At 54.7% G+C, this 22,772-nt stretch overlaps 3 protein-coding genes across 4 annotated transcripts; 1 reads left to right on the top strand and 2 right to left on the bottom strand.

Moving 5' to 3' along the window:
- Positions 1-37: 37 nt before the first annotated feature.
- On the bottom strand, positions 38-11,267 carry TBC1D10B (TBC1 domain family member 10B). 2 transcript variants are annotated; one of them, XM_082856927.1, is made up of 9 exons: positions 10,190-11,267; positions 6,682-6,781; positions 6,269-6,376; positions 6,061-6,167; positions 2,667-2,781; positions 2,475-2,540; positions 2,066-2,255; positions 1,583-1,737; positions 38-1,494 (listed from the first exon to the last, which is right to left on the bottom strand). In XM_082856927.1, the coding sequence occupies exons 1-9, from the start codon at positions 11,131-11,133 to the stop codon at positions 925-927; spliced, it is 2,355 nt and encodes a 784-aa protein (XP_082713053.1). In that variant the 5' UTR covers positions 11,134-11,267; the 3' UTR covers positions 38-924. The 2 variants fall into 2 exon arrangements, with proteins under 2 accessions (XP_082713053.1, XP_082713054.1); XM_082856928.1 differs by lacking the exons at positions 6,061-6,167; positions 6,269-6,376; positions 6,682-6,781.
- Positions 11,268-15,652: 4,385 nt separating this feature from the next.
- On the top strand, positions 15,653-17,092 carry MYL11 (myosin light chain 11; the record flags this gene model as incomplete). The annotated part of the gene is made up of 6 exons (XM_082856557.1): positions 15,653-15,742; positions 15,995-16,070; positions 16,271-16,375; positions 16,483-16,561; positions 16,848-16,896; positions 16,988-17,092. Exons 1-6 carry the CDS (start codon positions 15,707-15,709, stop codon positions 17,090-17,092), a joined length of 450 nt encoding a protein of 149 aa, XP_082712683.1. The 5' UTR covers positions 15,653-15,706.
- A 455-nt stretch (positions 17,093-17,547) lies between these two features.
- SEPTIN1 (septin 1) lies at positions 17,548-20,838 on the bottom strand. The gene is made up of 10 exons (XM_082856459.1): positions 20,766-20,838; positions 20,587-20,673; positions 20,214-20,337; positions 19,769-19,903; positions 19,552-19,669; positions 18,797-18,898; positions 18,577-18,676; positions 18,229-18,394; positions 17,907-17,997; positions 17,548-17,798 (listed from the first exon to the last, which is right to left on the bottom strand). Exons 1-10 carry the CDS (start codon positions 20,773-20,775, stop codon positions 17,712-17,714), a joined length of 1,020 nt encoding a protein of 339 aa, XP_082712585.1. The 5' UTR covers positions 20,776-20,838; the 3' UTR covers positions 17,548-17,711.
- Positions 20,839-22,772: the final 1,934 nt, after the last annotated feature.

Below are 22,772 nucleotides of genomic sequence, written 5' to 3'. Positions count from 1 at the left end.
CATCAAATAACAATGCAGGAGACAGGCCCAGGTACAACAGCAGGTTCTTTTCCGGTTCCTCAAAGCGCCGCACAGGGTGGGGGCAGAGACAGAAGAAAATGTAAACATTGGGTTTCACCCCCTGGTGCTCAAGGGAAGACCCCTTACCCAGGTAGGGGCTGGAGAGTTGGAAGGGAACAAGGTGAAAGGTGGGAGCCCTGGTGAGACAAAGCAGGGGAGGCCTGAGAACACAGAGAAAGGTAGGTGAAGAGGAAGGAGAGCAAGGAGGGTGGTGGTGGGGAAGTGGGGGACATTTCCTGCTCCAGTGCATGTCCCCTTAAATAAACCAGCGTGCAAGAACATGGTGGAGGAAAACCAAAGGACAGAAGAGAGTGAACACCCCCACCCTGGGCCAACCGGGTCCTCCGTACATAATTACAACACAGAGATGTCCAGAAGGAGAACACGAAGAGCCTGGGCCCCCCACCAGGAAGTGGGGGGAGACAGGCAGGACTGAAGAAGGGAAAAGGAACCCAGCTCCACTTCATGGGTAAGGGGAGTGACTGGAGTGTAAGAATCTGAAAACCGCTGACTCCCATTGCCAAAAGTCACCCCTGTGGTGACAAAAGGCCAATCAGGACAGCACCTGGGAAGGGATCCCAGAGGGAATCGGGGCAGGAGTGACAGAGACCCCAGCTGGGCCTAACTGGAGGTGAGGGCTCCAGACTTGTTCGCTGCTGCCCCAGGGAAATGCAGCTGCCCCACGTACTCTGACTGTCCTGGCCGTGTAGGGATCAGCAGCTGGCAAGGAGACGGGGAACCAAGCCACTTTCCTCAGAAGGAGGGACAGCCTGCCAAGGGGGCCGGGAGCAGCACCCCAGGCCAAGGCCTGCTCTTGGCTGAGGGAAGAAGAGAGGGCCCTGCAGTCCAGCCCCAGGGCAGAGGTCAGAAGTAAGCATCCTGCCGGGCCTCTGATGCTGAGGACCTGTCCCCGCCATCCTGGGGGGCGGGGGGTCCATCTGCCTTCCGACGCAGCGAGAGCTTCCTGCCCTGAGCCTTCTTCTCCTGCTTCTGCCGCTCCTTCTCCTGCTTCTGCCGCTCCTTCTCACGTTCCTTTTCCTGTTTCTGCCGCTCCTTCTCCTGCCTCCGGGCCTCCTTGCTGGGAGCCAGTGGGGTGCTGTTGCCAGTAGGCGAAGGAAGGGATGGATGCAGTCCCTCAGCGGTGACCAGAGGCCCTGGGGCAGGCCCAGCACTGGCCCTGCGGACAGGAGCGGGTGGAGAGGGGGCCCCTCCAGCTGCCCGAGAGCCTCGGCTCTTGAGGCCAGGGAGGCTGAGGAGGCTGGAGGAGGGGCCCAGGGGTGGCTGCTGCCGCCGACGCTCCTCATGGATCGCCCGGGAACCGTGTAGTCTCCGTGAGGGCCGATACTGCAGCTCGCCCCGGGTTTCCCGCCACTTCTTGAGCTGGGCCGAGTTCTCTCGCTCAATCAGTGCTTCTGTCACTGGGAGGTTGGTCACCTAGATGGAGAAGAAACAGGTACCAGAATAAGATTGGGGATGGGGATGGGCCAAAGCAGGTGTGAGGTATGCTAAGGCTAGGGCCTACCTCATGCACCAGGAAGTCCTCCTGCATGCACTGTTGGGGCAGATTGCGCAGCTGCTCCATGGTTTCATACATGCCTTGGCAGGAGCGCAGCTTCTCCACAGAGCCCAGCGTGTGCCGCAGCAGCACCAGGGCCACCCGGAAGATGATCTTGACGCCTGCAGGGTCCAAGGAAAAGAGGCTGGATGATCAGCCCAGGATCTCAGCCTGTCCCATTTAGGAGGGACTCACAGCCCCCATCCCTGTCTACTGCCAACCTTACAAATGAGGAAACTGAGGCCCTAAGAAGGGACACAAGCTGCCATGGGTTTTAGGTTCCTGGGAGGTAAAGCAAGCTGTGGGCTGGTGGCAGAGCCAACGAGATCAGGCCTCAGTTTCTCCAGCCCCAAGACATCTTCCAGTGAAGCCTTATGTCAGCAGGCCACCCTCTGGCAGCCACCATGGAAACCGCAGCCCCGTCATGGCCTGAAATGGCTACAAAAGTACCTTCACAGAAGAACATATCCCAGACACGTAGCACTGAAGCCCAGGGAAGAGTGCGGGCAAAGATGCACATGAACCATTCTGTCATGTACAGCACGGGGTCAATGCGCTGCCGTCGCAGGTGCCGATGTGCCAGTGGGGAGGCCCGGCGCAACAGCGCAAAAAAGATTTCTCCATCCAGTTGAATGGCCTCCTGAAAGTGGGACAAACCATGAGAAGAGGCCTGCTGAGGACCCTTGGGGTAGAACCGGCCCTGGTAGTCAGTACCCATCCACGAAGTGGGATCCTCACCTCAGTAGGAGAGGCCCAGAACAGAGGGACAGAATGGTACAGCGTGGGGCAGGACAAGGACCACCCTGCAGTCTTGGGGAAAAGTCACAGCCCCAGTTGCACCCAGCCTCCAGACACTCACCAGCCCTGCACTATAGTAACCGGGGAGGTACTTGTCGCAGATCTGCACCAGGCACCAAAAGGCTTGCTGAGAAGGGCAAGAACAAGGAGGGAGGGATGGGGCCTGAGAAACAGGGAGGAGGGAGCTCCCCCATCACCACTGTAGGCCAAGATCCTCCCAGCCCCTCCCCAACCAGGCCCAGCGTCTGCTGACCTCAGCAGGCATGTGCATGAGCAGCACTGCGGCCACAGGGGCCTGGGCCTGGCAGTAGCCCTCGTCAGGCCGGTAGATAGTGTAGGCCTTCAGGATTCGATACAGGTCCTGTTGCCTGTGGGTATGGGGAAAGACCATGAGGAAAGTCACAGGAGTTGGGAGCTCTCGCCCCCAAACTAACCCGCACCCCCCGAGAGCCCCCCTATATCCCGTGGCAGATCAACCCCAGAGCTTTACCACCACAACCTCTATCCACCTCCCTAATCCTGCCTATCAAGCTTAAGCCAAAGACTCAGACCGTAACCTAAGCTTTGTTCCAGGCTCTAGGCTTCCGCCCTTGCCTGCACACCCACGTGCTCCCCACCCGTGTCCCCACACGGGCTGTGCTCTCTCTGTCTGCTCCCATCCCGTAAACCTTCAAGGTCATCTTCTTCAGGAAGCTTTTCAACAGCGTCAGCCCTCCTCTGGCACTGTCTGAATGCTTTTACGGCCCCAGAGCAGGCACTCTCCCAGGGCAGGCCCTGCCTTATCGGTCTGGAATTCATCAGTCCCGCCGGGCAGAGCCCTGGTTCTCGGTGTAGGCTTGGGAAGCCAGCTGTGCCTCAGACCTTTCTCTTGTCTCTGCATCCAAAAGAATAAACTCTCTGCCCTAGATCTGTTCCTCTTCCCTGAGGGTGCCCCATCTCTGTGTGTGGGAATCCCATCCCCTCAGCCCCACATCAGAAAACACCGAGCCTTCCATCACTCCCCACAGCTAATTATCAAGTCGTATCAACACTACCTTCTGAATTTTATTCACGTCTATTCCCTCTCTCCGCACGTCTATTCCCTCTCTCCACCGCCACAGCCACTGAGCAGCTCAGACCTTCATCTCTTAACCAGGACGATGTAATAACCTCCCAGATCCTCTCCCTGCCTCCAGTCACACACACCTAACCACTGCTTACATAGTGTTTCTCAAAATTCAGTCACTGGAGTGTGATCTTCATTTGTGCTTTATCTGCACACCACCCCACTATTATTTATTTTTTCTCCACTTTGTAATAACGTCCATGAAATGACAGGTTTGATATACTAGTTATTTCATCTAATATATATTAAAATAAACATGTAACTTCCCTAAGCTCCCATGCTACATTCACCCACCTGCCTGCTTCTGTGCCCCTGCCTTCTCCCCTGTTGCTATGGGTGAACTATCTGTGATCCTGGCCAACCACAGCCTTTCCACTTGGACACTGGGTCCCATCCCCTCTCGCCTACACAGGCCATCCCTCCAGCAACCTTCCCATTGTTTGTGCGTCATCCATTTTTCTCTAACTACAGAGGCTGGCATACCAACATGTCATTTCTTCTAGCTTAAAAAAAAAAAAACACCTCGTGACTTCCCTGGCGGCCCAATGGTTAAGACTCCATGCTTCCACTGCAGGGGGTGCGGGTTCGAGCCCTGGTCGGGAAAATAAGACCCCGCATGCCACAGGGCATGGCCAAAAAACAAACAAAAACCTCTCTCTACCCAGCCTTCCCCTCTGAATACTACATCGTTTCTTTCCTACCTATTCAGCCAAACCCACCTAGAGTAAAGACTTGCTATCTTCAAGTTCTTTCCTCCCATCCTCCAGTCAGGCTTTAGCCCACTGCTCCACACAAAACTGCTTTTATCAAGGTCACCAATGACCTCCACATTGCTAAATCCAGAGGTCGATTTGCAGACTTCACTTTACTTGACCCGTCAGCAGCATTTCATACAGCTGATCCCGAAACCCCTCTTCACTTTGCTTCCAGGAATCACACTCTCCTGGTTTTCGTTATACCTCACCAGCTTCTTCCAGGCTCCTTTACAGGTTCTTTCTCATCTTCCCATTCTTGAAATGTTGGAGCTGCAGGGCTCAATCTTTGAACAGCTTCCTTTCATATCTACACTTGCTGCCTTGATGACCTCATCTAGTCCCATGGGTGAGATCTGGTCCCGTGTAGAGCCTGACAACTCTCAATTTCCAATCTGTCTCCAGTTTAAACCTCGCCCTGGATGTTGTGTCCACTGTACATCCAGCTTACTTGGCATCTCCATCTGGATATCCAGTGAGTATTTCAAACTTCACATTCCAAAAATGAGCTCCTGATATACCCTTCAAGCCTACGTTCCCCCCAGTTTTCCCATCCATATCAGTATATTGCAACTCCATTCATTCTAGTTTCTAAGACCAAAAACCTTGAGAGTCTTCCTTAACTACTATCTCTCTCTCTCTCTCTCTCTCTCTCTCTCTCTCACTCACACTCACACACACACACACACACACACACACACACTCTCTCTCTCTCTCTCTCTCTCTCTCTCTCCACATCTAATCCACTGGCAAATTCTTTTGGCTTTACCTTCAAAATATATCCAGTTTCACAGCTACCATCCTGGTCTATCTATCATCATCTCTTTCCTGGATTATGGAAATAGTCTACCTGGTCTCTCTGCTTCTGCCCTTGTCTCCTATAGTCTATTGTCAGCACAGCAGCCAGAAATGATCCTTTTTTTTTTCTTCCAGCCGTGCTGCGCAGCATGTGGGATCTTAGTTCCCCAACCAGGGATCAAACCCATGCCCCCCGCAGTGGAAGCACAGAGTCTTAACCACTAGACGGCCAGGGAAGTCCCAGAATGATCTTTTTAAAACACAAGTCAGATCAGGTCACTTGTAACCAAATCTCGGCTCACATTCTCTTTTCCCCTTTCTTGCTTTAAACTCTTCTATTTACCACCATTGTACATACAACATACTTTCATTCTTTTATTTATTGTCTATCCTTACTAAAATATAAGCCCTGAGGGGGTAGCTGTCATCTGTAGCTAAAACAGTACCTGGCAGATAGCAGACGCTTGACTAATATTTGCTGAAAGGATGAACCTACTGTTAAATGTCCATCCACATGCTCCCACAAGGAGCTGAGAACCACCTAAAAACATCGCACACTACTAGGAAGCGATCTATAGCCTTCGTGAGGAAGCCGGGCAAACAGAACAAAGATCGAAGGGCCTGGGCACAGCATTTAAGGGCCCTTAATTGCTTTTCCAGCCTCAGCTCTACCCAACCCCACTGCCCAGACACAGCTTACATAACCCCCAAGCCAGGAAAAACCTGCCCCTTGCTCTGCTCCCATCTATCCTTTAAAACCTAGTTCAAATGCAACCTCTTCAATGAGCCCTTGATGTGCCTCCCCTTCCCCTCACCAGCACCCCACCCCACCCCCATCACCCTGAATCACAGTCTCCCTCCCAGGAGGCTTCCTTCAACATGGCTAGACACTCAATCCATTAAGGACCACTCCTGTAGAAGTTCTGGAAGGCAAGACTGCTTTCAACCCAGCCCTGTATCCACCACTGACTCATATAGTCAGGTCGCCTTACCCATGCCCGCCTCGAGCAGCAAACATCTCATGGAAAGGGAACTGACGGTGCAGGTCCTTCTCAATCACATCCAGCCACTTAGGGTCCCCAGGAGCCCGTTCCAACTCCTGCAGTGGGACAGCTGAGATTATCTCAGGATCTGGGGGAACTGATGATACCCTTCACACAGACACTGTCACACGTCCCCACACCCTGGAGCTGTGCGCACCTCAAACTTGCCCGGGTTCTGCTCCAGGAGTTCCTTGCTATTGGACAAGTACTGCCAGGCCTTGGCTCTGAGGGAGGATGGGATCCCCTTCCGGCAGCGCAGCTTCACCTAAGGCAGAGTGGCAGGCAGGGGAACAGCTTCAGTGGCAGGCACAGCCTCCAAGCTTTCCCCAGCAGTCCTTGGGCTCCCTGGGACACTCGTCCCACATCCCATAGGCTTCACTCCACTGGACCCCGCCTGGCCTTCTATCTTTAAAGCTACTCCTCCCCCAAGGCCCAAGTACCACCTACCCCCAACATGGTCCGGAGAGCAGATACTATCAGGTTCCTGGGCTTCCCCAGAGCACAAGGGCCCACCCTGTCCTCCCCACCCCCACCATGTCCATTGCCCTGCCCACCACAGCCTTCTCAAACCTTCTGGAAACGCCGTGAAAGCCATTTATCCCAGTGACTGAACATCTCCAGCCATTTGAGCTCCCGCTGCCGAGCCACATCCACAGGAATGGAGCTCTCTCTGAGGATATGGGGAGTATGGAAGAGGTCAGTAGCAGTAGTATAAAATCCAGATTGCTGGGGGGACTGAGGCAAGCCACTTCCCCAAGCTCAAACATGAGAGATCAGACCATAAAAGCATTTTGTGAGCTACCAATACCAAACATTAGGATGTCTGGTCATTCTGGCCATCCAAGGTCCTAGTTCACCACACTAAATGGAATTTCCTTGGAATCTCTGAACAGAGATCACATTCTCATGTTGGATCGCTATACAGAGGCTGTGTTCAAATCCCACTTAAGACATATACAAGTTTGGGGAGAGAGCACGGAATACTGAAAAGCTACACTTTGCATTAGACCTGGATCCAAGTTCTAGGTTTGCCACCTATTCACTGTGTGGCCTTGGGCAAGTCACTCTCTAAGCCTCAATTTCCTCATGTGTAAGATGGAGAGAAAAATAGTATCTACCTAAGAGGTTATATGAGCTAACACATAGCAGTGACTCAGTAAGTAACAGCAATTATTATCCATAAAATAAAATACATAACAAACATACTTCCCTGTCCCCTTAGAAGCAACTGTCTGAGTTTCCTTCTACAAAACTCAAGATCCCTTGCACCATCTGCAATTTCCGCTACCTCCTCCTCCCTGAAATCACCCCACATTCCCAAGCAAATGAAGCTCTCCTTGCACTGTTTGCTCACTGTTCTTTCAGAGCTTCGCACTCAAGATACCCCATCAGTCTTGAAACAGTTAGTTGTAGGAGCCAGTACCAGGTGAGTGGAATGGAAGAAAGAGCTTGGGTTTCCAGATAGACCTGAGCTCAAAGCCCAGTTGTCCCTTAGAAATTGGGGAGTCTTGGCAAGTGATAACCTAAGTCTCTTCCTTATAAATGTAAAAAGGAATGCCACCACCTACATCACAAAGTTATGAGAGGACTATTGAGAAACTGTATATAAAGGACTGTTAAATGGGAGGTTTAAAGTTAGTTTCCTTTGTCCCAGAAACTCCTTAAACTAAAAGGTGATTTCTCGGGCTTCCCTGGTGGCGCAGTGGTTAAGAGTCTGCCTGCTGATGCAGGGGACACGGGTTCGTGCCCCGGTCCGGGAGGATCCCACATGCCGCGGAGCTGCTGGGCCCGTGAGCCACGGCCGCTGAGCCTGCGCGTCTGGAGCCTGTGCTCCGCAACGGGAGAGGCCACAACAGTGAGAGGCCCGCGTACCGCCAAAAAAGAAAAAAAAAAAAAGGTGATTTCTCATTCATCTCTATCATAAGGCAATTCCAAACTCTACTAAAGGCCAGGAAGAGTAAGATACCTTTCCTGCCCTCAAAAGGTCACAAGCTAGCAGGGGAGATAATTGCAATATGTGAGGGAAATGCAATTACAAAGATGCACAGAAGAGGCACCTAATCGGAGTAGGGGCAATGTATATCAGGGAAGGTTTCCTGGAGGAAGGGACATCTGAGGTAAGCCATGAAGGACTGAGTAGAACATGGCAGGGAAAGACCGGGAGAAGGGCATTCCTGGCTGATGGTACAGCCTGAGTATGAAGGGAGAAAGACTACAATCACTTCAACAGGACCACAGCGCACAGTGCATGGTGAGAAGGCGGTGGAAGAGAAGACCAGAGAGGCTGGCAGAGCCAGAACATAAGGAGCCTGTGCGCAGGCTAAAGCGCTTGGACTTTATCCTGTGGACAGTGCTGAGCTGCTAACAGCTTTTAAGGTAACGTGTGCCACAGTCAGCCTTGCCTCAGAAGTTGATTCTGCCAGCATGGAAGATGGATTTTAGAGGGACAAAATTAAAAGCAGAGAATTAGGGCTTCCCTGGTGGCGCAGTGGTTGAGAGTCCGCCTGCCGATGCAGGGGACACGGATTCGTGCCCCGGTCCGGGAAGATCCCACATGCCGCGAAGCGGCTGGGCCCATGAGCCATGCCCGCTGGGCCTGCGCGTCCGGAGCCTGTGCTCCGCAATGGGAGAGGCCACAACAGTGAGAAGTCCACGTACCGCAAAAAAAAAAAAAAAAAAAAGCAGAGAATTAGCACCCCGCACCGTGCCTGGTACACAAGAGGGGCTCACTAAAACCCAATTCAATCCAAGTTCCTCAGGGCAGCAGAGTATTGAGGAGAGTGCCATTGGTCACACAGATCCAAATTGTTGGAGTGGGGCAAGTCACTCAACTGCTCTAATCCTGTTTCTTCATCTATAAATTAGGTACAGCAATGCATCCCTCATGCATGGGAAAGCACCAGGGTCAAACTTAAGTTGCCCTCCCCACACAGGACCGAGAACGTTGGTACTCAAAGATTTTCTGATTTTTTTGTTGGATTACAATCCCTCCCACAGGGCTTCCCCCAACACCAGGCAGGTCCCCCTCACCCCAACACGCACAGCCATGACTAAATCCTACTCATTCTTCACAATTCAGATCAGTCCAGCTGAATTCCCAGACTGGGCAAAAGATCTCTTCCCTAGCTGCTCACAAAACCCTGTGATGATCTCCAGGCTAAACCTAACGTATTATATTGAAACCAACTGTTTAAGTATTTGTCTCTCCTCTAGATGATGAGCACCTTGAAATGATTATTTTATCCTTAGTACCCAGCACAGGGCCTGGCACTGGGGGTTCTCAGGCAGTGCTGTAAACTGAACTGACCAGCAGGTTAAAGGGGTACAGGAACAATGACCCAAAGAGAGGGAAGGAAGAAGTCAGAAGCAATCACACCCTCACCTCACAAGTGACTCAGGCCCCTGGAGGGAACTAGGAAAGAGTAAGCCCGCCTGGGGAGATGAGGAAATGGGGAAGAGGCCTCCTCCACCCCCTTTCCTTCAGTGAAAACCCAAGACTGCTCTTCTGTTTCACAGACGGGCCCTACCTTCAGAGTCTCTCCTCCATCAAACAGACTTCCCCACCTCACCACCACATCAGACCTAAGGCTATGGGGGAAGGGAGCTGCCTGCATCCCTCCAGACTTTCTCCCTGAGGAACCAAAGATCTCTACCAGAACCCCTGTCCAGCCAACCCTCCAGAATATCTGACCTGTAGCTGGAGTTTCCCACCGAGCAGCTGGGACAACCTGAGGTACAATCTCATTCAACCTTTCACTTCACAGAGGAGGAAAGTGAGGCACTAACTCAAATGTGGAAGGCACTAACTCAAGGGCACACACACACCAAAGGCAAGGCTTAGGCTCAAACCCAGGACTCCCGACACCTGGTCTCAAACCCTAGCACGCTGGTGCCACAGAAACCTCAGGAAACTCTAGGCATGATAAGGATTGTTAAGCATTCCCATTCCCACTAATCACCCCGTGGATCCTCAGAGGAGGATGGGCAGCGAGAGCGTGGGCAAGGCGTATCATCCCCCCCCACCCTGCAACCTCTACTTCCATGAAGCAGGCCCGCTGGGTGCCCGCTGGGTACTCACAGGCTGCCCGAATACTGGCTGCCCCCAAGGAAGCCGTACTTGTCCGTCTTGCGCAGGGCCAGCCCATTTATCTCCGAGTCTGAGCCCATGGAGCTCACATCATCCGCCAAGGACTCTAAGGTCCCAGACATGAGGCTCACGGAGTCCAAGTAGCTCAGTGTGTCTGGAGCCTGCCCTCGAGGCCCAGAGATTCCAGGTCCCAGGCTGGACGTGGAGCCTAGGTCCTGAGAGTTTTCAGCAGGCTCCAGAGCTGGGGTCACCGTCACGACAGCTACCGGGGCCTCACATGTCCCTGAAGGGCCTGTGCCAGGCCCTGAGGGGTCCTCTGGTGCCTGTCCTGTTGATGCTGATGCTGCAGCTCCATGTCCACTTGTCACCTGTCCTGCTGTCACTGCTGCAACCCGTGCAGTCACTCCTGAGGCCACAGTGGTTCCCGGCTTGGGGGCAAGCGGGGGTTTGGCGGTCAGGGCCCCAGGAGCCGTTCTTGAAGGGGTCCTGGTGCAGGTCCCGGTGAGGGTACCTGGCCCAGGATCGGGTGAGGTTCTGGCCTCCTCCGTCTTCGGAGAGTCTGCCCCTGGGGCCAGAGCCATGGACCTCTCGGCTCCTGCCACAGCCTCAGGCACCAAGGGCTCTGGCTCGGAGACCTGCGCCCTCAGGGCTTCGGGTGAGGCCTCCAGGGTCAGCCCCACCTCCGTGCTGCCGGTGACTGTCGGAGCGGGGGCCAGGGCCGAGTCCGAGGTCTGGGCTGGACCCGGTACCCATGCGGGCCGCGCCTCCCCGGGGGCCACCAGGGTGACCGGGGCCGAAGTGGCCGTGGTCACTGGCGGCCCCGGAGCTACCACCACGACGGGCCCGGCCCGGGAGCCGCGGGGCGGCGGCGACGGGGCCGCGGGGGCGCCATGACGGCGCGGCGGGGCCACCAGGGGCGCCGGGCCCGTCTCCATGACCGCGGGCCGCCCCTCACATCCCCCCGCCGCGGCGGCCGCAAAAGGCGCCGCCCCTCAGGCCGCTCCCCACCGCCCGCCGAGGAAGGGGAAAGGGCGAAGGGCGCGGCCCGGCGCGCGCCGGGGTCGTTGCTGGCGCGCGGGGGGCCACCCGGCGCGCGGAGCCGGGGCACGGGTCCCGGGGCGCCAGGCGCCGGGGTCTCGCTCGCGCTCTCTCCCCCCTTTCGCACTCTCGCCGCCTCCCCCTCCCTCCCGCTTCGGGCGAGCGGCCCACCTCGCGCCTGCGCACAAGCCCCGGTGCCGGCCAAGAGGCCAGCGTTTCGGCGCTTCACGCCTGCGCGCGGGCGGCCCCATCGCGCTCCTTTTTTCTCCCTCCTCGTCAGAGGGCTTGGACGAATAATAGGAGAGAGAGAACTGGGTTTCTGCCAATCGTTGGAAGTGTGGGTGGGGCTGGAGGTGGGAAGGGGGTGGGTAATTTGGGAAGAAGAAACAGACAAGGCGGAGGTTATAAAACCAATGAGAGGGCGAGTGAAGGCAGGAGGAGGCGGGACGAAGGGAGTAACTAATAGAAAAGCAGGAAGATGAACCTCCTGGCCAATAAAGATGGCTGAAGAGTGAACGACTGTAGAAGGAGGCGGGTGCTGTGCGAGAAGAGGCGGGCCTGCCTAATAGGAATGGTTAAAAGGGAGCCAATGAAAAGGGGAGTAGGCGGAGGTCAAATTGACAGACAGTGATGTCTATTTGGGCGGTGACAGACAGCATCCGCAGTCGATAGGAGCTGAGGGATTCTTTGGGTCTCCCAAGAAGGTCAGGAAGAAATGACAGCTGGGAGGGGAGGGTCAAGTTTGCGATTAATTTGCCTCGTCAGCCAATGAATGCATTCTCTCACTTTAGCAAAAGGAGGAAGATAGACAGCTGTCTCAGCCAATGCAGCATCCAAAGGGAAGGGGTGCTGCCAGCAGGCAGTGCCAAGCCAGGGATGTCGGTGACAACCGGAGACAAGCGCGGGAGGTGGGGGTGACAGTTGGGGACAGCGCGGAGAGGGGGCGGGGACCGGGTGCAACCGTTAGCCAATAAGAGCGCCACGCTGCCCTGCCTGAGTCCTCTCGTGGGCCCCATTCTCTATTCAGCTCCCAAGCCCACCACAGGGCACTTGATCCAGTGCTCTGATCAGGTACTCTTGCCCTTCACTTAGCCTCTAATTCTCATTCCAGCCCGCAACAAATCCCAGGCGACTATAACCAGAGCCCCAAAATCCTATAAGTGACTCATCTCTCTGGATCCACCATTTCCTGTGGGTATCCCAATCCCCAAGTCCCTCTCCTCAGCCCCTTCTATCTGAGCTCTTCCCCAGGATCTGGGCTCCAGTTCCTTGGAACTCATCCTCTGAGTGCCCCCTCCATTCTAGTGGGGATCCCAGACCCCAAATCATGAATTCCCAATACCATGAATTCCCATATCTGTGTTCTTTTGGGGATCCAGGACCCATGCCATCAACTCCTCTCTCCTCATTGATACACCCCTCTGTGCTCCTCATTCTCTGCTAAGAAATCAGACCCCAATCTCATGAGCCCTCCAGGCTACCCTAGACCACAAACACAAAGCCCTGACTTTACCAGCCCCTTCTCTCTCTGGCTCTCATTCCCCTGAGGTCCAGGATTCAGGATTCAGCACCAGGAGGGCTCCAATTTCCATACAAAGTCCACCATCCTGAAATTTCAGTCAGGCCTAGCTCCCAGCTTCCCAGTTACTTGGTTGCTGAGTTCTCTGAGGCTCCTTACTCCCAGCTCAGACTCAGATCCCGTGAACCAGTGTCTGAGATATGCCACTCCCGATCTCCTCCTCCTCAACTTCTCCACTTTCCATTTGGCCCAAGCTTCCTAAGCACTACCCCCATCCCCCTCTTTGGAGTTCTCCTCCCCTCCCAGAACCCAGTAATAAGTGGGCTCCTCCCTGGGCCTGGACCCGGACCCCCATGGTAACCGTATAAGGTGAGGCAGCTGTCGACTGAGGCAGGGAGGGGCCAGTGCAGGAGGCCAAGGGCAGCTGCTAAGTTTAGGGTGGCTCTGTCTCTCTTCTTAGAGACAACAGGTGCCTGGACCCCAGTGACCAGAAAAGCAAATGTCTTAGAGGCATTGGTATGAGGCTGGAGGAGGGGGAGGGAAGGAGGAGACTTCCTTAGGACATCAGGTCCTAGAGGGAACAGGAGGAGGAGGAGAGGGAACAGGAGGAGGAGGAGACACGGGTGTCCTTGCCAACCTTGGGCCTCCTGGGGCTTCCTCACCCACAATTTCCGCAGACCTCCACTGTACGGAATGGACTGGGGCACCGAGGCCCAGAGGGGTGGGAGAGCGTACCTCAAAGTCACACAGTCAGCCTAGCTGGTTCTAGCCCAGATTGGAGAGAGAAGCCATTGGCCATCCCAGCCACCGAGGAGGAGGTGACCAATTAGCTTCCCTCTTGGTGTCCTTGACTCCCCTCCTCTGAGTTCCAACTTTCACACCAGTATCCAAAAAAGTGATTATAGACTCACACTAGACCATGTCCTTCTCCTGTTTCAAACCTTTCCAAGGCTCCCAAGGTCTCAGCCCTCAGCATGGCATTTGAAGACCCTCCAGTGTCTGATGTCCAGCCCCTTGTATCCTCTGCTCGAGCCCCATCCCAATTCTGGCAAACTGAACACTTCTGATCTTTCACTTCGCCAGGCCTTTGCCCATCTGTGCCCACCACTTAGCATGGCTGTTCCTCCACTTTCACCTGACTCACTTCTACCAGCCTTTATAACGTCATTCCCGTACTCCTAGATAGGGCTGCTATGCCCTCTACTTCTGTACTCCTGACCAGCTGGTTTGTCATTTTCTGCATTTACCCTGTCTCCACAGCTAGACTGTAAGTTCTACCAAGGCAGGGCCTGAATATTAATTATAATGATTATGGGAATTCCCTGGCAGTCCAGTGGTTAGGACTCCAGGTTTTCACTGACAAGGGCCCGGACTCGATCCTTGGTTGGGGAACTAAGATCCCACAAGCCATGTGGTGCAGCCAAAAAATAAAAATAAAAATAATGATTATACTTCACTAACTGTTTCCAAATAGTGTTCACATCCAGAAGTTCTGTGGGATGGGAATTACGTCCCCATTTTATAGAGGGGGAAACCAAGGCCCAGGGAGTTGGAGCGCAAAGCCCAGGGTCACAGAGCAGGCTCTCTGCTCCAGGCTGTCTAGTCTCTTCATACCTAGTGATTCCATGCCCCACATCTTTCCTCACAAAATCCCCCCTCTTCTTGAAGGGGATGTAGAAGACTTCCTGATCCTTCAGCTTCCCCAGGCAGCTCTCTCCCACCTGTAACCTCTGTCACTACCCCCACATATACATACCCTTGAGTGTGAACTCCACAGTGGGGGGGACTGTGTTTGTCAAAGTGCACCTGCAAAGCATGGACCAGTGCCTGGCACACTGTAGGTACTCAATAAATTTACTGGGTTTAAATCTGGGCCCACCCCACACAGGGGTACAGGAGCCTGGTGCATCTCTTTCCTAGTCCTGTGTCTCAGCCTGGGCCCTCTCTGAACCCTGGCACATTCCAGCCTCCTTTGGGGAGAAAGAACATTCCTTCCTGCCCAGGTCCTAGTGATACCTGCATCCCAAGACTCACTCCCTCCTCCCTCCCTCCCTGGGCTCCAGCTGTTGCCAGCCCAAGAAAGGAGAGGCCCTGAGCTGGGCTATTTTGGTATCTGGGGTGGGCACCCACAGGGCTAAGGTTACCCTGGTATGTTAATGACTCCCTGGGGCAGGACTATATAACTCCAGAGGGACCGCCCCAGGCTGACTCTCTGCTCCTTTCCAGCCAGAGCCACTGCCTGGCCCCCAGGAGACCTAAGATATGGTGAGTGAGAATCCCCCAGCCCCTGCCCAGATCCCTCAGACCTCAGGGCAGCCTCATCCTTTGAAAGAAAGTAGCTGGTTCCCAGTCTGGCAAGAGGAAAAAAGATGAATCTTCCCTTTCTTGATATCACTAATGGGGAATGTACAGAATGATGCCTTAGAGGATCCAACCAAGGATAATCTGCCTAGACACTCCACTCGCAGGAGCCCAGTCCCTCTCAAAGCATGCTCCATGCCATCCTGCACTCCATCTTCCTAAAACCCCCGGGACCAGCCAGACAAGTGTTCCCACTCCCATTTTATAAATGAGAAAGTAGAGGTTCAGGTGAGTGAGTGATCAGGGTCACGCAGCAAGTCTGGGACTCAGAGGAGGCAGGGTCAGGGCACTGAGAAGGGGAGGTACACTCCACTTGTTGGGTAGGACGGAAGGATGGGGACTTGAGGGCTACCCAGAGGAATTCGGGGGTACAACTGCAGCAGGTCTCCTCAGCATAAGGAAGAGGAAGCCTAGAGCCAGAAAAGTTGCTTTAGAGGAATGGACTCAAAGAAGCCTGAATCTAATCCATCGCCTCTAGAGAGGAGTAGGGATTGGTCCATGAACCCCTCTGCCCAACCCTCATCCCTCAGGCACCCAAGAAGGCCAGGAGAAAGGCAGTGGCAGAGGGCGGAAGCTCCAATGTCTTCTCCATGTTCGATCAGACCCAGATCCAGGAGTTCAAGGAGGTAAGGGCGGGGAGAAGGGAGATTGAAGGCTGACCAAAGACTCCCCTTGCTGCCCCTCCCCCAACCCCTCCCTGGAATGTGCACCTGTTGGCGGAAGGGGAAGGGTTTAGAATTCCTTGTACTCCTCCCTGCTTGGAGTGGAAGTGGACGGCTGGCTGGGGGCCAGAATCTCAGAATCTGATCTGCCTAGAGTAAGGATGCTGAAGCCTGGCCATGGGGGACCTAACCTCTCCCTACCCTGGCCCTCCACAGGCCTTCACAGTAATTGACCAGAATCGTGATGGAATTATCGACAAGGAGGACCTGCGGGACACCTTCGCAGCCATGGGTGAGCCTACTCCACCTGTAAAGATTCAAGGCTGCAGAGTCCTGGGAATTCAGCAGCCTTAGGTTCCAGCCCTGCCAGGTCCACCCTGGGCCTCAGTCTACCCAGATAAAAAATGGATGGGATGATGTGAATTTATGGGAAGCATTATTCCCTGGCCCCTAGACCCCACTCCACTCCATGCTTCCCCCACCCTGTTCCAGGGCGTCTCAATGTGAAGAATGAGGAGCTAGATGACATGATGAAGGAAGCCAGTGGGCCCATCAACTTCACTGTCTTCCTGACCATGTTTGGGGAGAAGCTCAAAGGTGAATGAAGTGTCCTGGGTCCAAACCCCCAGATGCCTCTCCCCAGACCTTTCAGGGACTGACCCTTTAGCAACCCTTCAGCTTCATGTGCCCTCTGACCCCCCCAGGTGCCGACCCTGAGGATGTGATCACTGGAGCCTTCAAGGTCCTGGACCCTGAGGGGAAGGGCACCATCAAGAAGCAGTTGTAAGTGACACCCTCCAGCTGCTCCCACACAGAAAGCCTCCTTAAATTCCTACCAAGAGTTAGGCACTGCCAGAGATAAGGGAAAAATTAGGACTGTGGCGATGGGATTAAATTTTCACAGCACACAGGGGGAAGGGCAAAAGGGGGGAGGCCAGAGTGTTTGGGAGACCAAAGAGGAATCCAGAGTAACCCTGGTTTTCAAGGCAAGACTGGGAATGGCAACGGGCACGAGGTGGGAGGGAGTGGAAAGGAATCACGAAGCCCAACCTCTGTCACCTCTCTCCAGCCTGGAGGAGCTGCTTACCACGCAGTGTGACCGCTTCACCCGCGAAGAGGTGAGTGGGGAAAGGACCTAGGAGAAGCGGAGGGCTGGGGGAAGGGGAACGTAAGGAACCGGTTGGAGATACCCCTGCGTTTTTTCCCCAGATCACGAATATGTGGGCGGCCTTCCCCCCCGACGTGGGCGGCAACGTAGACTACAAGAACATATGCTACGTCATCACGCATGGCGACGCCAAGGACCAGGAGTAGCGGACCCTCTTAGGCCTCTGCTGGGCAACGCCTTCCTGCCAGTGCGACCACCCCACCTTGACTCCTAATAAATTAAACTGGTCTCGTTTCTTATCCGCGACGGCTTCAGTGCGTTTGTGTGAGCAGGGCTCAGGTGGGAGGCTGCGCTGAAACACCGGCTGGCACGAAACGAGTGCCCAGCAAATGAATGAATAAATAGTGGCCCAGAGGCCTGGGTGGAACGGTTTCACCCGCTACGCCCGCCGCTTATTCCCGCTGGGAAAGAGAAGACTTGCGTGGCCTCAGGGAAATTCAGTTTTTATTGAAGTCGCCGTTTGGGTGAAGTGGGGCGGGGTGGGAGAGTTAGGGGCTGGGAGAGTTAGGGGATGGGAGGGAAGCTCTGGCTCGCTAGGTGGGCCGAGGCGGATTGGGGCGGAGCCAAGGCGGGGTCGGGGCGGAGCCAAAGGCGGGGCTACACACTCCAGGATTGGGAGAACCTGCTAGCCCGCTAACCCCTTGCGAGGGCGGGCCTTACAGGCTGGGGCTCCGGGATTAAGCGCCGGGCAGCCTAGGGCTCGAGGATTGGACAAGAGACGAACTGAAGGCGGAGGCGAGGTAAAGTACGGTCCGGGCGGGGGTCTCAGAGAGCGTCCGACTGCTCGCCCTGAGCCTGGTTCTGCTGCATCTGGGCCTGCATCTTCTCCAGCATCTCTTGCATGCGGCGCAGCTGTGCGGAGCAAGATTGCAGGCAGTGGGACTGGGCGGGCAAGGCCAGAAAGGGACTTCGAAGAGGACTTGGGGCCTTGATCTGGGGGAAAGAGAGGTGCTTGCTCACCTCTTCGTCTTTCTCGCGGATCAACTTCTCCGTGTCGGCCAGAGGCAGCATGGGCAGCGGGATCTCTGTGGCGCTCTGGCGGGAGAGCTTGCTAGGGGGTGGAGGAAAGGGGCAGGAATCAAAGTCGAGAACCGTGGTTGTGAGTCACTGCCGCGAGGCAGGGCCTGGGGTTTGGCGGGACCACGTCCTTCAGGTTAGGGCCATACGCAAAGTGGGTGGGGAAAGAAAGGCTCCGGGAGAGAGGTCTAGAAGGTGAAGGCCGGGGTCATGGATGGTGAGCGCGGAGCCTTGGAAGCACCTAGGAGTCAGCTCTGGCTCTCACCTACGGCTGGCTCGATCACGCGCCCCAGGCCGGGCCAGGCTCTGTAGGCAGCGCGCCCGGTAGCCCTCGTAGAGCAGATCATGCGTCACCTCCTTCAGGTCCTGCAGGTGTGTCTGCACTAGCATCCGTCGCAGGTTCAGGAAATCGCAGTGATGTGGGTTCTCCACTGGGGGGCGGACCGGCAAGAGTCGGGGAGCTTGGGTCGGGTCTGCTGCCCAAGGACCCCTCTTTTGACTTTTAGGACCCCCGGGACCAGAACTCTCCCCAACTTCACCTGTTGGGTGCGGTTGACTCGGAGGCGTCCTGGGCTCCCTGCTGGCCTCAGAATGCGTTCCTGGCCTTACTCACCCTCCACGGTGCCCCAGGAGTAGCAGCGTCCCCTCACCGGTCGGGTCCCGCCGTCCCTCACTACTTCGCAGGAACCGACGACAGCAAAAGGGATGCTTTCCTAGAGGGCAGGAGTCAGCGATCACCGTTGGCCCCCTTTGGGCAGAAACCTCTTTCTCAGCTCCCACCTCCACATCCGCCCTCCCTGGCTTCTCTGCCCCTTCCTCCTTTGCCTCTGCACCTTCATCTCCGCATCCTGCCTCTTGAAGTCTTCATCCTCATCAGAGTCACAATCGGGGAACTGGTAGATATTGATCTCCTCCTCCTGCAACTGTTCCCGGATCTTGGAGGAGACAGATGCAGAGACGGTGAGAAACACAGAGACTGTGAACCACAGACATTGCATGACCAGAGACAGTGAGATATAGATGCAGACACGGGGTGGAAGAGACAGAGAGGAAGACATGAAAGACAGAGATGGTGAAAGATGGACATATGGGATGACTGAAAACAAAATCTCAAACAACGAGAGACAGAGACGTAGATGGTGAAAAACTGAGACAGTTACCCTAATGGGAAGACTGATGCCTGGGAAGTTTTGAAGCTGAGCAGACACCGAAAGATCAGGAGAGAGAGGCATAAGTGGAAACAGTGGGAAAGGGCTCTGAAGACACAGGGGCGTGGGAAGGTGGGGGGGTGGGGCAGTCAGCATCCTGGGGCCAGAAGGATAATATTGGTCATTATGTCTACACCCCTGGCCTCAGACAGGCCTTAGCCAAGCATCCAGCCCAGGGATTCTATTCCGAACCTCCAGAGACATGGCTTCCTTAGGCAGCTTATGACCCACCTTCCTCAGAAACTTTCTTCCACAGTCTAGCCTGACACATCACGCTCCAAAAGGGCTACCCCAAGATCAAAGAAGTCAAGGCTGAGTTCGATTTTGATCATGACTTTTGGCTTCATGTGAGGCCAAATGTCAGAGGCCACCGCACACACCTTCTGCTTGAGGGCCTGTGTTTCCTTAGGCATCAGGGCATCTGCTTTGCCAATGACTGGGATGATGTTGACCTTCTCATGCACCGCCCGGAGGAAGGCCACATCTAGGGGCCGAAGCCTGCACCCAGGGATTGGTCAGGGCTCAGTTTCAGGGCACAGAGACACTCCCCCTCCAGCCCTCCCCAAATGTCCCAACTCCCCAGGGTGCCCCTCGGACCCCCGGCCAAAGGGTGAGATGAAGTAGAGGCAGCAGTGGACACGAGAATCCTGGATGTTCTTCCTGTTCAGGCCACTCTCATCCCGAAGATACTGCTCAAATTGCTCCTCAATGAAGCGCACCACGGGCAGCCAGCTGGGGTGTGGGGAGAGAGCGGCAAGTCAGAGAACAGGGACCACAGCACAGGGAAGGGGAAAAGGCTAGCCAGGACTGTGGGTGTGGGAAGTAGTTTCTTTGGCTCCAACCAAAGACATAAGAGGAAACTGGCAGGTGAGATGTCAGGAAGTACAGGGCAATTTGGGCCACAAGGCCACCAGAAATAGGCCCCACCTTTGGCGGGGGGCGGGGGGTAGGGCAGGGCAGACCAGCCCAGAATCTGACCCCTCAGTCTCCACAGAGTAGCCACATTGGGAAGCTGAGCCCCAGGTCCTCCCCCATTCCTCACCAGTCTGAACAGTCCACTGAGTCCCCAAAGCCAGGTGTGTCCACCAGGGTCAGCTTCACCTTAATACCACCCTCCTCGATCTCCACGCCCCGGCGCTCGATGGTCAGTGTTTGTGTCAAGCGAGCTATGAGGATGGGGAGAGGTCAGGGAGCGGGGTAGGGGCCTGAGGCAGGACTAATTTCCTTTCTCAGACTCACAGTTGCCTCCACCCATTTTTCAGGGGAGGAGAGTGAGTCTCGGAGAAAAGCAGTGAGCTGCCTGAGTCCCCCAGAATGTCATGGGAAACCCAGATGGAAAGGAAGAGAGTGCAGTCTAGGGACATGGGAGGAGGGGGTCAGAGTGCCTGGAGAGCACGGTGAGGAGGGGGTCTTACCCCTGGCCTCTGGGACTTGCCGATCCTCATAGAGGTTGGTGAGAAATAGGCTGTTGATGAGGGTAGATTTTCCCAGGCCTGATTCCCCTGTGGACAAGACAGCCCCAGCTGGTCAGGTGAGGGGACAGCCAAGGTCTCTTGAGGACCCCTTGCCAGGCCCCTCTCCAAAACCCCCAGACCTGCCACCATGAGTGTGAAGTCAAACCCCTTCTTGACGGACTTGCGATGCAGCTGGTTGGGGAGGGCGGCGAAACCCACATACTCCTTGTCCTGTTGGCAGGGGGTGGACAATATGAGGCTGCTGGGGGCAGCAGGCAGGGCCCCCAGGATAACCTGATCTCAGAGGCTAGGAGAAGTCAGCCTATTGTGGGTTGACCTGGTTAACCTGGGGGTAGGGGACTGGGGGCAGAGATGCCTGGATTCCTGGGCATAAAGACTCACCATGGCCCCGATAGCTGTCGCTGCACCTGCTGTCTCTCCCCACTTCCTCTGGTGGGGCAGGAAGTTGAGGGCGGCAAACAAGGGGGCGGGCAATGTAGGAAGCTGAGATGCTCAAACTGGCCCAGACAGGTGGGAAAAGCTGAGACCAAGAACAGCTGTGGTCCTCAATTCCTGAATACCTTTGCCCATAACCCCAATAGGAAGCTTCAACCCCTCTGTTCTCTGTACACCTTTATTCCAAGCCCCATTGTAACCCAATCACCCTGGTGGGAGGTAGGGTGTAAGCAGAGAGGAAGGAAGTGGGTTGGTCTCTCTAGCAAGTGAGATGAAGGCTTTGACAGAGGTGGTTAAAAAAAAATGTTCCAAGGGTCTGAGTGGACCAAAAGCCATAACAAAGATTGAGGGTGGGAGGGGCAATCAATTTTCCTCGCCAGCTCTTGCACTGGATTCTTAAAAGAACTTCAGGTCTTTGGACACCTCTTCTAGAGAGATTGTCCTTCAGAATCCCGGCCAAGGCACTCCCCTGCTTGAAACCCTTCATGGGCTTCCCAGTGATCTCAGAATCAATTCTGAGTCCTGACTTGGCAGCCAAAGCCTCCCCCATCTGACCTCATCACCCCATCTTTCACTCACCCTTAGTGAGTGCCCATATCCTAGGCTCTGTGTATGTTGAACTTTACCTTCTTCTGCACCAGGTGAACTGCTCTTTATCCTTCTAGGGTTTGATTCAAATGGCTCTTCTTCCTCCTCTAAGAAACCTTCCCCACCCACCCCAGGCAGAGCCATTTTCCATCCTCTAGACTCCCCAGTACCTTTCACAGGCCCCTCCATTGCCCACCTTTGCTTATCTGGATATCTCTTCTACTCCCCGCTGAGTTTTCTGAGGACAGGGACCATGTCTTCTAATTTCTATATCCCTGGTGTCTTGCACAGGGCCTGGCACAAAGAAGGTGCCAATAGGGCTTCCCTGGTGGCGCAGTGGTTAAGAGTCCACCTGCCGATGCAGGGGACATGGGTTCGTGCCCCGGTCCGGGAAGATCCCACATGCCGCGGAGCGACTGGGCCCGTGAGCCATGGCCGCTGAGCCTGCGCGTCCAGAGCCTGTGCTCTGCAATGGGAGAGACCACAACAGTGAGAGGCCTGCGTACCGCAAAAAAAAAGAAAGAAAGAAAAAATAAAGAAGGTGCCAATAAATAATATACTAGATAAATGAATGCACGAAAGAGTGAGTGATTGAAGTTAGTCCGGGACAAAGGCTGGCAGGCTGCAGAACTTGTAAAAGGAGCTTGGCTTTGGAGTCAGAAAGAACTTCCCAAACCTCAGCTCTCCCACTTACTGTGTGACCTTGGGCAAGTGATTTGCCCTCTCTGAACTCCATTTTTTTCATAGTAAGATGAAATACACACATTTATATTTTGTTATCAGGACTCAGAGTGGTTTCGGATGACATGGGCTTTGGAGTTAATCAGTTATGTATACAATATACTATATATATATATACACACACACACACACACACACATACCCTAGCTTTAGCATTTATGAACTGAGTGACCTCTCTGAAACTTTAAAGCGAGTCCCCTTAGTATGACCTATAAGGCCTTGCTCAATCTGGATCCTGCCTATTGCTCCAACCCCATTTTCTTTCTCTATTCTTCATGGTTCTATCTATCATTTCCCATTTAGCCCCTGTTATAGACTGAATTGTGTCCCCCTACCCCCCACTTCATGTGTTGGAGCCCTAA

The sequence above is a fragment of the Leucopleurus acutus genome (assembly GCF_964270905.1).
Source record: "Leucopleurus acutus genome assembly, chromosome: 16".
In the NCBI taxonomy this organism is placed as follows: domain Eukaryota; kingdom Metazoa; phylum Chordata; class Mammalia; order Artiodactyla; family Delphinidae; genus Leucopleurus; species Leucopleurus acutus.
Note: the sequence above shows the minus strand (reverse complement) of the source record. Positions and strands in the feature narration are given on the sequence as shown.

Coding starts and splice junctions, on each gene's coding strand:
- TBC1D10B (XM_082856927.1), bottom strand. CDS start 11,133: ATGGAGACGGGCCCGGCGCCCCTGGTGGCCCCGCCGCGCCGTCATGGC. Junction 2,541..2,666: donor TCATGCACATGCCTGCTGAG/GTCAGCAGACGC, acceptor TGCCCTTCTCAG/CAAGCCTTTTGGTGCCTGGT. Junction 2,256..2,474: donor GTTACTATAGTGCAGGGCTG/GTGAGTGTCTGG, acceptor TCCCACTTTCAG/GAGGCCATTCAACTGGATGG.
- SEPTIN1 (XM_082856459.1), bottom strand. Junction 20,338..20,586: donor GCAAGTCCCAGAGGCCAGGG/GTAAGACCCCCT, acceptor CCATCCTCATAG/CTCGCTTGACACAAACACTG. Junction 17,799..17,906: donor TCCGCGAGAAAGACGAAGAG/GTGAGCAAGCAC, acceptor TGCTCCGCACAG/CTGCGCCGCATGCAAGAGAT.